The sequence below is a fragment of the Sciurus vulgaris genome (assembly GCF_902686455.1).
Source record: "Sciurus vulgaris genome assembly, chromosome: 1".
In the NCBI taxonomy this organism is placed as follows: Eukaryota; Metazoa; Chordata; class Mammalia; order Rodentia; family Sciuridae; genus Sciurus; species Sciurus vulgaris.
Genome location: NC_136461.1, coordinates 79,910,813 through 79,926,487, shown reverse-complemented (window position 1 = coordinate 79,926,487; position 15,675 = coordinate 79,910,813). Strand labels below are relative to the sequence as shown.

Below are 15,675 nucleotides of genomic sequence, written 5' to 3'. Positions count from 1 at the left end.
CAGAAATAAGGTAGACAGTCTTCCTACTGCTTTTGAACAGGGCAGATACCTTTCTCTGGATATATGCCCAAAAGAGAATACAGGAAATTCTACTTCTCTTATCCTATTAATAATGTGGTTGAAATTTGAGGTATACTTTCTTCAAGACTTTCTGGACTTGTAATTATTGAGAAAGATTTTTTTTCCCAATAATTATCTATCATCCTAAAACACCCCAACTTGAGTTAAAATGTTATTCACAGATTATATAAACTGACACAGCACAGTAAGGTTTTTTTTATTGTTAAATTACTATGGTACCATATGCAGAACAAAGTAAAAGGGTAAAGGGACTGATATACTTGTGCATTCACATTTTAAATTCTTGAATTATAAACAAATGATCAGGTAGGAAAGAAAAACTAAAGCAAGTGTTTTCCCTTAGAAGTCTTCTAATTTCTCTAATAATTATAGAAAACATGCTCAAAAACTTTAGAAAAACACTTTTTTTTCCTATATGTGATAGCATATCAATAAATAAACTATGTTTACCTCAATAAACCAAGACTCCCTCAATATTAAGGACAGTCTATATCTGGCTAATGCAATTATAATTTAGATATAATATAGGCATCCAAAAATAAAGGGGTGACACAGTTTAAAATTTTCCAAAATGTTAAGACTCTTAATGCTGAGTTTCCAGTTCCAGAATTGTCCATTCCCCTTGAGGTGAACAATCTTCGGAGGAAAAACTAGCCATGGTGATACTTGCTGAGGAATTATCAAGTGGAGATGTTAGTTCGCTACATCTGTTCAAAGTGTCAACATGTGCTATACCCTGAGGTTTTGAGCTGTCTCGTGCTAAAAGGAGTGTCTGATTGATTAAATACTGTGCTAAATTTAGATCTTCAGGAAGAGAATTTGTAATATTTAAGTTTGAGTCCTGTTCAGAGAGCAGTTGCTTTAGTAGGGTCCAGTCCTGTTTTGCAAAATGTTGATTATCTTCATAATCCATATCTGTAACATGTGTTTCTGATTCCATTTTCTGCTCAAATGCTTCTGTTACATCCATCTCATATATTGGAGAAAGGGTTTTTGAAGGCCGATGGTCAAACATGCGGGTTTGTGCCAGTGTGTCACAATCATCTATGTCTCCTGAAATAATTCATAATACTACACAATGTAAAAATTGCACATGTTGGTACCTCTCAGAGTTTTGTAGTACAATATTAATACAATGTAACAGTGATGGCCTCCCCCAAAAACCACAAAATGGGAAAATAACATTTATACAAAATTGACAAAATTTCTGAGGCATTTCATCTTCTATGTTAAAAAAAAATTCAAGGGCGAGGTTTAGCAGCAAAATCAACATAAGCAACTAACAATAATTCTCCATACTTTAATTTGAAAACTTATGATACAGAAAATAACAAATTATTTCAACACAAACATAGAAAGTGCACATATATCTAATTTACTACAATAGAAACTTAAGGAGGAAAAAAAAGACAGTTATTTGATGGTGACTTTTAAAGTAAGTCATTTGCAAAAGGGGGAAATAAATACATTTTATCTAAAGGCTTATTTGTATATTGCACATGCAAAGGAGGATTCAAGCAAGGACAAACAAAAAAGTTCAACTTTTTTTTTTTTAAGAAAAGAACTCCTAATGATTTTGCTGAATAGGGATTATAGATAAGTATTTTTCTTGATTATGATATACAATAGTTACTCAGTCAGCCACTATTGCATATTTCAAATGTGGGTCATTAGTCTGAATTACCATAATGAGGAAGACAAAAACATAAAACAATTAGACAGGAAATCATCTGTGCATATGAAATAAGCTTGGGCTTTTTTCATATATTATCATTGCTTCTAAATATACTCTCTTTAAGGAAATTTAACTTTTTACTTGAAAATTTTAGAATAGAATTATATTAATCCTGAAAGTTTTAATCTCTGTAAAATGCATATAAATTGTAATAATCTAGTTGTTAAAATAGTTCAGTGCTTTTAGTTACATATTACTATAGTTATTGCACAGCCCTCTTAAATATATCACTAGCAAGTCCATAAATCATATCCAATGTGTAATAAAATTTCTTAGTTGAGAATTCTTAAATTAGACATAAATAATTAAATAATAATAAACTAAGATTTTATATTTGCTCTTTATGTAAAGTCTCCTAGTAGGTTAGCTATGTCTAATAAACAACGAAAAATTTTACTAGACATTAATTCTTCACTAGGATTTTCAGTGAACAATGAATGAATAACTAGTTAATTTTCATACTTATCAAGAAATTTAAATTTTCATTTAAAATTTGAAACTGTTGCATAAGTAATTATTCTATCTACCTAAAATATAACATTCAGGGCTACATAAAACTTTAAAACTCTATAAACTTATTTTCTTATGCATTTAGCATTTCTATTTCTGTACATTACCTGCAGATAAAGCAATATTAGCTTTTTCGGTAGCTGTCGAATGGCTCTCTTTCACTTGACCTTCCTGAGGCAGAACTTGACTCCGAAAGGAGTCCAGAGATTTTGTAGAGTTGTTCTTTGGTATGTCAGAATTGGGTTCTCTTTGATGAAGCTCCAAATGACATGGCCTTTCTTGAGATTTTATATCACTATCCAAGAATTTGCTGCGTTGCTGAAAGTCATTATTTACATTGTTTCCACCATTTACTTTTTTATCCTCTGGAAAAAACTGCCTGCTTCCTTTGGACAGGACATCTAATGTGTTCTTTTCATCAGTGGCTGAAACACTCTGTTTTTCTTTTCTTAAAGAGTCAATGCTATTAAAACCCAAGAGAGTGCTGTCATTGTTATATGTGCTATTGCCTTTATGTTGTTGTTTACATTGTAAAATACTTCCTTGGTTTTCTTGTGAGAATCTGGAAAAGCAGGTCCTTCCCTGATGTTCATGAGAAACACCATCAAAAACATCAGAAGGTGAAAGTGAATCTATAGAAGGCTGAAAGGGAGTATGGACTTCCCCTTCATCAGATCCCAATTCTTCACATTCATCTACTGAAAGTAAAACTGACCTTTTAAACTTTTTAGTTGCAGAAAACTCACGACTTTCATTTTCAGTTCCATCTTCAAAAGCTAAGTTAATTATTCCCTGAAACTGCTGAGGAGTTGGGTTAGATAGAGAGAAATTTTCTGCAACATTTTCAGCTTCAGATCTTTCATCTTCTGTTTCATCTGCTGAGGAAGAAACCTGATCTATTTCCTGAGCAAACTGGACACTGCCTCGTGAAATATTTTCTTTTTCCCTAGGATGAACTATTGTAGATCGAGACCAAATTTCTGGCCTTTTCCTAGGAATCTCATCATCACTTGTTGAGTTAACTTGGAAAAAATCATTACTACTTTGCTTTTTCATTTTTACTTCAATCCTTAAATTACTATCATATATTTTTAATTCTTCAGGAGTACTAGTATCACTGCTACTTCTTCCAAGGAAATCATGACATAGCATAGTTCCACACTTAGAAATACCTCTGTCATTTGACCCATCATCATCCTGAGACCCTCCAGCATCATAGTCTTCAGATCTGGGCTTTATGTCATCAGAGGATGTGGTAGCACTGCCAGTGTCAGATTCAGGACTCTCTCTTTGATGCAGCACATTGGTACTCAAATTCCAGTGACCCATGAATGGAGCTTCTGGAGTTTCATGGTTCTCTGGAGTTTCTGATGTTTCCATATTTTTAGGAGAATTTTTTCCTGATGGCTGTCCCAAAAAACATTTGGAGGAAACATCTGAGTCTGTGGTAGCAAGTTTATCTTCCTTCACGGCAAAATCATTAGGTAATTGAGTAGGAATTGTTGGTTCTTCTACATGAATTTTAGATTTTCTGTCATCTTGAACAGAATTTAAGGTACCATTTATTCTTTCAGGAATACAAGGTAAAACATCTTTCACACACTTCATGCTTGATGTTTTATTTGTATCTTTTCTTCCTACTTCTTTCTCTCTATCTGATATTAAATGAGTTTGTTCTACATTTGTTGAGTTTAAATCACAAACTGGGTTATAGTTTAAGGAGTTTTCATTTGTATTTGACATCCTGGACTTCAGAGCATTGGTACTATAAAATTTTGAATCTACACTATCACTGCCAGAATGACAATATGCTTCAGTTGGAATGCAATGATTTGTGTCTTTGTGACTGGGAAGTTTTGTTTCACTTTTATCTGAACAAATCTGTTTTGATTTCAGTTCTTGTTTTACTGATTTATCCAGCTTTAAAATATTTTGGCATCCTAACACCAATTTCTCTTTTTCCTGACTGCTTAGTGGCTTTTGTGGGTCTGGTCTGCACGATGACTGAAATGACTCTGTGCCACTGATTTCAGTTGCAAGATTAGTTAGAGGTTTGTGAGGCTTCTGTTCAGAAGCATTGTCTTTGCTGTTATCATGTGTATGATGAAGAATACTTTTCTGGATAACAGATGTTTCACTTTTTAAAGGTCTTTGAGAAGAAGACTGAGTCTTCAATATAATCTGTCCAGGAAGTGTTTTTTGTTTTGAATCTTTGTTATTCACAGTTTCACCTTTCTTTGACTGATTCAGGGTTTTAGGCATTGACACCATTTTTGTATTAACCTTAGGCAAAGTTGTAAGTCCTTGCTTAACAACTTTTTTCTTAGGTGTTTGTTTATCTGAAGTTGTCTTATGGTCCAATTTTTCATCAGACTTCCTTGAAGAGACTGAAGATTTTACTGAATTTGGTGAGTCACCTTGGGATCCTAAGAAAGGAAAGTTCAGAAATATAATATGCTCTAATTCTGTGTGAAATTCAACATTTTAAATTACTTTAGAAAAAATAAAATAAATAAAAACAATGAAAGGTTACATTACAAGGTAATTACATCCAGATCAAATGGATAATTACAGATTAGGAGTTAGTCATATGATAAAATTAAAAATTTTTTTTCTATTAAAATATATAGGGACTATTTCAAAGTCTTAGTTAAAATTATTAAAATTGAGTCTTCCTGAGAAGACCCTTGATCCTTATGCCAAAATTGGATTTGCATAAATATATGAGGGTGGAAAAAAATCTGATTTCTTATACCAAAGGAAGTCTTCCCTTTGAAGTTTGTTTTTTTTTTTTTGGTCGGGGGAGAAGGAGGGGAAGGCTGTGTTCTACATAGCTGGAAAAGAGAAGCAAGCTAAACAGAAAATAGAAAACTGTTGAAATTGTTCCTTTTTTCTTTCAAACATGAATAAAACCATTTTCCTTCTTATAAGAAGATCATTATTATTGTAGCTCATTAACTTAAATCTGCAGTGGAAACCAGAACTGTTGCCTGGAGGGAACGAGAGATTAATTTTGGGAATCCATTTGTGCGTACTGGTTAAAGTCTTAGAGAATGATATTTTGGGTATTCAAGTGCAAATTGGCCAAAGAGCATTACCAAATGCTTTTTTTGTTTGTTTGTTTTATGGCACTAAGGACAGAACCCAGGGTCATATCCATTCTAAGCAAGTGCTCTACCACTGAGTTATATGCCTACAGCTCTAGCAAATAATTTTAAATGTTTAATTTTTAGCTATTACTAGGATATGAATAATTTTCCCTGCCTTATTATTTAAATTGATTTTCAGTATTAATTCATAATGTAAATCAAAAGTATTTTGAGAATTTTACAAATTGCTCTTACACATGTGAAGGCTTAATGTATAAAAAAGTAATTTTTAAAATCAGTTATTATGTTAGCAAATCATACAATCTAATATTTTCCTTCTTAAAATACTGATAAATACATTACATAGCACAGATTCAGTAGGGAAAATTCTTCCTCTTTATATATAATGGCTATCTAGGCTATACCATTATTTTTAGAGCTATTTAGAGCTGGTTTTACAGATGAAATTCCTATAGTTATCAATGAAACTTTAAAGAAATATGGGCATACTCTATAAAAGCACCACAAATGCAGATAAACTACTGACTCCCTTAATTATTTTTCTCACAAAGGATAATAAAAACTGAACCCATACTTGCAAAACACCAAAATACTTGTCTAAACTCTCATCTCTATCATGTGAAACAAATGTAAAAATAAGTGAAATTGTTATATTTTGCTTATTTGCTACTTAAATTCCAAATTTGAGTTTTGCTTATCCAACTTACATAAGGAAGTAATACCCATGATACCCACAACTGTTTCAGCTTTACCTTGAGTTTTAGCAAGATTAGATGAGGCATTCTTTGTCCTCTGCTGAGTTGTACCACATCCATTGCCATTTCCTCTTTTCTTCAAAATTGCCTGTGGTACTGGGTCACTATATCCTTTGTCACTGACTTTCTTTAGTATACTAAGAAAAATGGTTTGCATTTAGTATTACAATGAGATTCCAAAACATAAACTTTTAAGAGAGCCACTCATGAAATATATTTTCCCCAAGAAATAGAAATACATATTTTCTGAAAATAGAGAAACCATAAGTCTTTAGGTAAAGTAGGTAAAGCATGATAAAGCAATGCATAATAAATGCCATAAGTATAAAGATATTGTTCTAATACTTTGCATCCATCATTCTAATATATATATTCTTTTATAAATAAGACAATCATTTAAAACATCACTGTATAATATTTTACTTTTTTTTAACAAATTAAAAACAGTATTGTAGAGCTCAGCAGTCTACTGCTAAGCCAGTATCAATTAATACTGAAAATCAATTTAAATAATAAGGCAGGGAAAATTATTCATATCCTAGTAATAGCCAAAAATTAAACATTTAAAATTATTTGCTAGAGCTGGGGGCATATAACTCAGTGGTAGAACACTTGCCTAGAATAGAATGCACATGACCCTGGGTTCTGTCCTTAGTGCCATAAAACAAACAAACAAAAAAAGCATTTGGTAATGCTTTTTGGCCAATTTGCACTTGAATACCCAAAATATTATCTCTAAGACTTTAACCAGTATGCACAAATGGATTCCCAACAATATTTAACAATATTATTCCCAAAATATTTAACAATATTTTTTAAAAATTTTTTTTAGTTGTAGGTAGACATCTTTATCTTTATTTATTTATTTTTATGTGGTGTTGAGGATTGAACCTAGTGCCTTACAGGCACTGGACGAGTGCTCTACTGCTGAGCCATAACCCCAGCCCCACACTTTAACAATATTTAGCTACAAGTTAGTATATAATTAATTTACAGAGAGAGTTAGCATATAGGTTAAACATTAAATGAAGACCTACCTGTTATTTATATTAGTGTCTTGTTCATGAATGCTTTTTTTATTGGAAGTTCCATTGGTAACTCTTGAAACAGGCTGAGATTTTACTGCTATAAATTAAGAAAAAGTCAGTCATGAGATAGAATACATTAATATGTAACAATCTGGTATAAATTTACTGGTTAGACACAATAAACAAAAACGTTAAAGAAGGAAGGACTGTTTTCTCTGTTTTCATGAATACATATAAATAAATACTTTATGATATTTAAAAATAAATAAATAAAAGACCCCCAAGCATCATTCTTTCTAAGAACTTTACCTGTCAAGAGCTATTAAAAATTAGAGTTTTGGGGTGAAGGTGTAGCTCAGTAATACAGTACTTGCCTAGCATGTATAATGCCCTGGGTTGATCCCCAGCACAACACACATACACACAAAGTATAAAAAAAAATTAAAAGTGCTAAAAACCCACCTACAGTGGAAATTTTGACACTGTCTACACTGTTTTTCACCATCTGTGCTGGAGAATCACAAAAGGATAGCTTCTGACTGGAAGACATCTCTTCTACTGATCCATTTTCTTTTGGTTTGCCCAGACATTCAGTGGAAATCAATAGTTCCATGCTTGAATTTGTAGATTGGCTGGAAGGTCCTGCAATGCTGAGGCATGGAGAATCTTTCCCTGTCCCTTTTTTCAAAGGTTTTGCTTTGGCTTGCACATTTAAGTTTCCAGTGAATACCTTGGGTCTGGCGCCTGTGATTTGCCCTTCCTGGTTTTTCACTCCTTTTCCATTTACTGAATTTTTATGTCCAGTTGCTGCTGCTGTTGTTGACTTTTCCACAACTTTAGGTGGCAGGTTGTCGAGTTTTGCATTATCATTGTTTTCTATTTTGGGCTTTATTACAGTTTTGGGCTTTCCAGAAATATTTTTCCCCCCAGTTTTCAATTCTTTTGTACTCTTAAATGTTACTTTTGTACTATCCTTTTCCTTTAAATCATCATGCTTCAAGGTTTTATTTATACTATTTCTATTAGTATTTGATGAATGTCCAGATGCTAATCCATCAGATTTCATCTTTTGATTAGTAGAGAGAGAACTCCAACACTTGTTATTTTCCCTCCAAGATTTGTTTTTTATAATACTAGAGTCAGAAACTTGTCTCCTTTGCTACAAAAAAGAAGAAAAAATACTTTAACTTGGCTGAACTTTTCACATATAATACTTTGTTTCAATAAGCCAATTTTTCAGAGGACACAAACAGCAAGTTCATGTTATGATTTAAGGTCATTTAAAACTTGAATTGGGTCTTTGATCATTTTGATCAAAACTTTTTACTCTCAATTGATCATATTACTTTAATCAAATCTTAAATACAACATTAAAGGTTTACATATTTAAAAGGCATATTATTTTTAATTTATGAAGGTCTGGTAGAGATTAATACCTAAAGATTCAGCATGCCTTGAGTAAACATTAATATTCAAGATTTTTAAAGGAATCCCTGGTTCCATGTAAAACCTTTTCCCTACATCATTTCACTTAATATTTGCAATAATCTTATGAAATAGTTCCTATAGATATTTTTAATTCTCAGACAAGAAATGGAGGATGAAAGTAGGTATGTGACTTACCCAAGGTCATAAGCTTGTAAGGGACAGAAATAGGACTTGAGCTCATGACTTACTGCCTCAAGGAGGTAATCATCCAAATGGGATAATTTGAGAGACATTGCAAAGATTTTCAGCAAAACCTCTCTCTTCAACCCTATCCCAAATGCCAGGAATTTTATCATTAAAGATTTAATTCTCTATGGTAAGAATAATTTACTTCTTGGAGTCTTCACTGAAAACAAACAAAAAACTCCTAGGAAACACAACACATTACATTTGAAAACCTTGGTTTTTGAAAGAACAAGAGGGTAGTACAGTATTGGCTATCTGGAGAAAGTGCAGGAAAAGGGATATGAAAAAGGGAAAAGGACAAAAATAGAACAGCACTGAAGACAAACACAACCACTTAATCATTTTTCTTAGACCTAACCTTAGTAAGGAAGAGAACACCAAAAATTTTAAAGTTGGTAGGAATTTTAGAATAAAAATGTAAGATTATATTGTCATTTTTTGGGTAAATATGTAAATGTTCCCCCTTTTCCCTTTGTAAAGCTACATGAGACTGTAGAGGCAAAGCCTATGTTGTCTTCACTTTTTGTATCTAAAATCTTTGGCACCAGGCCAATAATATATTGGGAACTTATGAAAATGTTGATGTTTGTTGTTAAAACCTGGCATATATTGATTATAATTCAACATCTAATTATTTCTAAATCTGAAAAGCTTCTCTATTCCATTTAAAACTGTCCAAGATAAAATAACACACACACACACACATATATATATCTATATATATATATGCATGCAAATATGTGCATATAGACAATAAAAATACTAACTTGGCTAAATTTGGCAAAACCGAAGGAATGGTGATGAAGGAATCATGAGATTCTTATACTGGCTTTGCCTCTGGTAGATTTGGAATATTTAAGAAGTTATTAGCAACTCTGGGCCTTAGATTTTACATGTTTATAGAGTAGAGAATAACTTCCTCAGATCAGTGTTCTAGGATTCTAACATTTATAAAGTTCAAATGGGCTTGTTCCTCAGTTTTTGCTTTTTTGATCCAATCTTAGCCCAACAAAACGTTCCTCTATTTTTAATACCTAAAATTAGGTCAAGTTCTGCTTTTAGACCTTTTCTCTCCCTTCAAACCAACTGTACTTAATTTGCTCTCCTTAAATCTTTGCACTTTGAAGTATTATGCTAAGGGCTAAATGTATGTATTATATGGGATAAATACACTCCTTTAGAAACTTGACATTAACATAGTATGATATGATGAAGATTCAATGTGAATGAATTTCTAAGCAGTCTCTTGCTTATATTTGCAAAGTTTAAATATGTTTCTTCTGAACCCATGACCAACTGGGAATGGTCACTATATTCTATTGACAAAAATGAAAAAAAAAAAAAAAAAAAAAGATAACCCTCTAAAGTATTCCTATCTTTTTTTTTTTTTTTTTTTGGTTAATTTTTACTATAGAAAAATTTAAACATAATTTAAAGAAAAGACAGAACAGTATGATGAATTGTCATGTACTTAATATCCAGCTTTAACAATTACCAATTCATGTGCAATTGTTTCATATATACTTATCCCCATTTTATTGTGAAGCAACTACCATGTTTTATTTTTAAGTATTTTAGTACTAGCACTCTTTTGAAACATTTCTCTTGTTCTTATCTGATTAGCTTTTCCCCACCTTTATTTTATTTCTTTTTTTTTTTTTTTTTTTTTTTTTTTTTTTTTTTTTGGTGCTGGGGTGCTTTACCATTGAGTCACATTCCAGTCCTTTTTATTTTTTACTTTGTGACAGGGTCTAAGTTTCTTAGGGCCTCATTAAGTTTGCTGAGGCTGGCCTCAACTTGTGATCCTCCTACCTCAGTCTCCCCAGTGACTGGGATTACAGGTATGTGCCACTGTACCCAGCCTTCTTTCCACCTTCTAAAGGTTTCATCTCTATTTGAAAACTGTATTCATTTCATGTTTACTAAGTACTTACTACATACCAGATAACTACCCATAAATTATTTTGACTAATTTTTACAATAATCCTGCTGGTTTTATTATTCCATCTTACACATAAGCAAACACAAATAATAATGTGAAGTCAATATTTGAACTCTTCTAATTTTTTATATAGCACTCATTTCAGTATACCACTGCCTTTCTGAGGGAAACTTATTACTCTATTTCATTCCCATTGTTGTTAACAGAAAACAACTCTTAGACAACCTTAAAGTCAGGAAGATAAGGAAGAATGATGAAAATTTGTTCCACTTTACTGTAGGGCAAAGGAGGAGGAAAAGCTTGCTTTATAATTGGGAAAGAAGGCAGGTAGACTAATTCCTGGGGACCTTAAAACAAACAAACAAACAAACAACAACAAAACCACAGGGATAACAGGGAATTTAAGTACATTAAAAAAAAAAAAAGTCCTAAGGTAACATCTCCTAGAGTAACTATGTTATGGGGAATTATATAATATGCTTTAAAGTAACTTAGGGAAGCCTAATGGTGTCCCATAGTTTAACAAGTAGAAATTTAGTTGAAACAAAATTCAGGTGTTCTTTTACTATAGTGTTTCTTAGCACTTTTAAGGTATAATTTTTATCTTTAACCTTTAAGAGGAGCTACAGTGTGTACTGATTCTTAAACTTGGTGGAAGCTACATGTTCTTAGGTGGAGCATATGATGGAGCTAATATATTGTGAAACACACTCTAGAGAACAGTCCTAGTAAGTTTACTACTGGCAAAAAGCTCCAATATCCCAGTTTCTTATCTAATGACATTTGTTTAGAGCTTGACCCTGCCTTAAGCCATGACACCTCAGTTATGGTTTGGGCTGCATTGGTTTTTATAAGGAAGAAAACAGGATTCCCTACTCTGCTCTGCAAGGACACTATGTTCTTTGCAATCCAAACTGTAATTCTCAATGTATGTTTCCGTATTATCATTGTAATACACACAGGAGGCTAGTATGATTCTGTATTTTAAATATATTATTGCTTACATAAGCAGCTATAAATTATCTTGGAAGTTAACCAATAATAACAATATTTTGTGGGAAGAAAAACATATTTCCAGTTAAAATAAATACATCAAGTAAATTTTTGGGTATATGGTAAAAAACATAACACAAAATTTACCATCTTAACATTTTTAAGCATATGGTGCAGTTATATTAACTATATGCATTTTGTTACACAACTCTATATCTCTAGAACTTTCTTTGTTACAAAACTGAAAAGCTATACCCACTACACTAAACAACTCCCTTTTTCTATAATCCACCCCACTCTCAGTCTCTGGGAATCACCATTCTACTTTCTGTTTCTGAGAATTTGATTACATTGGGTACCTTATATAAGCACACTAAGTAACTTTTAAAGTAGAACACAACTGTGCTTTTGGTACCAATTGCTTTCTTCACATAAAAAAAAGTGAATTAAAATACTGGTATAGAGAAAACTGGAACAACCAAGACCTTTCTTAGTAAGAAATAGGTTAATTGGAAAAACAGTCATTGTATTAGATCTAGAATTCTGAACAATTCCCAATCTACTGGAATAGCTCCAATATGTAACCTGCCAAAAAGGTTTTCAAGGAAATGAAAAAGATAGATAGTTCTCATGCCAGCTGGACATCAAAACTTTATATTATTTAAAAATGTATTCAATGTTCACTTGATTTTAAAAGACTCGAAATTATTTCTATTAAGAAATAGTTTTAATTAATGAAGAGATTTTAAAAAATTAGGCTGAAATACAAAATAATAAAATTTAAATAATTTGTTATCTTTTGTCATTGGACCTATAAAATTCAGAAGTTTACCTGAGAGCTACTGAATATAGGCTTTTTGCCAAGTCTTCGATCATCACCCTTGTCAAATGCAGCTGTAGAAAAAAACAGCAATTTATTTTTATAGGAAGCATTACTATTACTATAGAAGCACAGAAGACATAGAATTCTGGCACAAAACATCATATTTTGATGGAAGTAACACAACAACACCTGAAACCAATGTAGTACACAAAAATAATTCTCTGTTGTATTTTAGAATTTTTTTTAAAGGATGTCACTTTTAATCTTATTCTCTGGTTCCTAAGATATTTGTTTTTAAAATTAATAAATAGTAAGTGCAATCTCAAAGACTTCATGTATTTACAAAAAACCCAGAAATTTCTCAAGTTGTAAATTTTTAGATAACTGGTTTCATTTATTTTCCAAATTTCAAAAAATTATACATTATGACAAATATAATATTTTAAAATAATACAAGAAAATAGTTATCCTAAAAATATAAAAATACTCTGTTGAAATTAACTAAAAATACACCTGGTTTTTCCAAGTATGTCATGAGGAAGGTGGAAATAGAACAAAAAATAAGATTCTGTTGAAAATAAGATAAGAAACAATGCTCAAACTCCTATTATTCTTTTTAGAATTAAATAAGAATTCATTTTGTAAGTTAGGTTTATATGGGAATTATTGGGGAATTCATGTTTTGCGCTTAAAATAAGAATTTGAATGACGTCAGGGAAATATATAGGAATAATGGTATGAGGGCTATCAACATAGTTCAGTTAATATATTTCTTTCTTTTGAAAGTTATGGTGCTTTAAGATATATTTTGAAGAAAAAAATATAATTTCCAAAAATTATTTGATTTTTATTAAAACAGCTAATAAAATATATTAAATTATCGAACTCTATTATGCATTTTCCACAATCTGTTCTGCAGGATATGTGCTGTAAAACAAAGCAAGATTCTGGAAGGGGCAATGTAAAGACTGACTTAGAGTAAGCAAATGACTCTGTACAACAATATATGAAAAGAAATCAATAAAAACTTTCTTCCAAAAGTCAATAACAACTAGAATGTATGAAATGTTACAACAAAGACAACCCAAAAATATTCTTTCATCTGGGTTTCCCAATGCAGCAATTATGCATAAATCAAGATTCATTATTATTCAACATATTTAAGGTTTATAAACATTATTATTGCACTGATGAAATAGAATGGACAGTTCTTTTTGATAATTAGCTGTATTGCCAATGATATTTTGTTTAGATTTGTGTAAGTATACATATGTATTCACATGTATTTTTAATTAGTGCTTTGAATAATTAAAGAACACTGTTTGAAGTTCAACTTAACTATGAAATCCTCTAAAACAGAGAAAAACAAAGTTTGTTCCAACTAGAAAAGAGTTGAAGGACACCTTCTCATGGAATACTGATGTTATTTTGTTTCCTCACATTGTATAGATATTATAGTAAACTATCATATAAAAATCAGCATAGAAATAAGTCACTACGAAAAAAATTTCAGTTTCTAAAAATCTCTTGATTTTTGTTATTTAAAAAATGGAATTTCTTTGAAAAGCACTCTTTGAATAACATCTAGCTGCACTATCACGTTAGACTTACAACACAAGACACCGGCAGTTCACATTCTGACTTACCACTAAAGGATTTACATATTCATGCATTATCAAGAATATATTTCATCACACATAGCTTCCATCTTTTATAGGAAACAAATGTTACTTCAGAAAATAGTCCCTTAGCTTAAATTGTTTTCAAGAGTATACTTGCTGAATATGCCAGTATTTTTTCTAAGGCACTGGCTTTACCCCAAAAATAGTCATGAAGCCATTTTTAGTTCCACACCCTCAATTTTTTTTTAAACAATCATATATTCTAAGGAATGCACATCTTTTTTTTAATGCTTATGTTTCAAATGGTACCTATTAAATGTCAGAGACCACTGTGTGGTTCCTGAGGGACACTCCGCAATAGCACACGCCTCATCACTGAACAAATCAATTGTGAAAAAAAATCCATCTAATCTGGACAAAACCATAAGAAAGGGTGTCTTATGAAAAAGATGGAAAACCTTTATGGCAAAATATATTTTAAAAGGGAGAAAGTATGTTTTGAAATCTGTTCTATATGAATTATAGTCTTTCATACTTCTAACCTCTTCACAAGAATGCTTTTAAGCAAATTTGGCTGGAATACTGTTGCAAATATACAGGAGGATTAAAAATTTATATGTGTATATAAAGGAGTTTCATTTACTAACAACGGCAAAAAAACCCCGTAATTTATTAAAATTGCCTCACACACTATCACTAGTTTTGATTAGCATAGTATTATTAAAACAGAAGCATACAAATGTTAATCTTACTACTTATCAGAATGCCTTCAAACTGTCTGCTGTCACAAAGATCATAAAATGAGAATTAAAACATTTCAAAGCTAACATACCTGCTTGGATTTTCTGTTGATCATCTGTGCTCATCAGCTTCCAGCTTTCTGTGTGACGAACAGCATAGAAAGACTGAACCAGGAAGATCCACAGCTTATCACGCAGAGCCTGGATCTTGCACGTAAAACCCTGTGTTCAAGCAACAAATCAGCAGCTGGTGAGAGCCACATTGTCATAGCAACCAGTCATTATTCCTTTCCGAATCTACTTACTCCTAAGCTAGATCAATGATGTCATCACTTAGATTTTTAAGATCGTAGGGTACATATTATTTATGAAGGCTTACTCATTAATAGAATTTTATAGTGAACATGAAGCTAAATCTTATCCTTTCAACCAAACATTATTTTAAAACACCAATGTCCTTTATATAAATATCTTCCACAGCCTTTTAAAATCAACTATGACATTACAAGGTCAAATACTCTATGCAATAGTAATAAATATGATGAAATTTTCATCATTCTTATAGAATAAATATGCCAATAATTTGCAATTAGCTTATTAATTACCACCGACTAATTGCATTTAAAATAATATTTAAATTTTGCTTTTTCCTGGTCAATCTA

The 15,675-nt window shown here is 31.6% G+C and overlaps 1 protein-coding gene across 6 annotated transcripts in view; it reads right to left on the bottom strand.

Moving 5' to 3' along the window:
- Nucleotides 1–261: 261 nt before the first annotated feature.
- The window catches only part of BTBD8 (BTB domain containing 8), a 101,244-nt gene continuing 85,830 nt past the window's right edge, over nucleotides 262–15,675 (bottom strand). For 4 of the 6 annotated variants that reach the window (XM_079144038.1, XM_079144033.1, XM_079144035.1 and 1 more), the window contains 7 exons: nucleotides 15,106–15,235; nucleotides 12,661–12,722; nucleotides 7,682–8,378; nucleotides 7,229–7,316; nucleotides 6,189–6,328; nucleotides 2,434–4,752; nucleotides 262–1,134 (listed from right to left, as the gene is read on the bottom strand). In XM_079144038.1, the coding sequence (XP_079000164.1) occupies nucleotides 665–1,134; nucleotides 2,434–4,752; nucleotides 6,189–6,328; nucleotides 7,229–7,316; nucleotides 7,682–8,378; nucleotides 12,661–12,722; nucleotides 15,106–15,235 (3,906 nt within the window). In that variant the 3' untranslated portion in view covers nucleotides 262–664. The remainder of the gene's footprint in view (nucleotides 1,135–2,433; nucleotides 4,753–6,188; nucleotides 6,329–7,228; nucleotides 7,317–7,681; nucleotides 8,379–12,660; nucleotides 12,723–15,105; nucleotides 15,236–15,675) is intronic. The other 2 variants (XM_079144034.1, XM_079144036.1) reach the window with 1 other exon arrangement.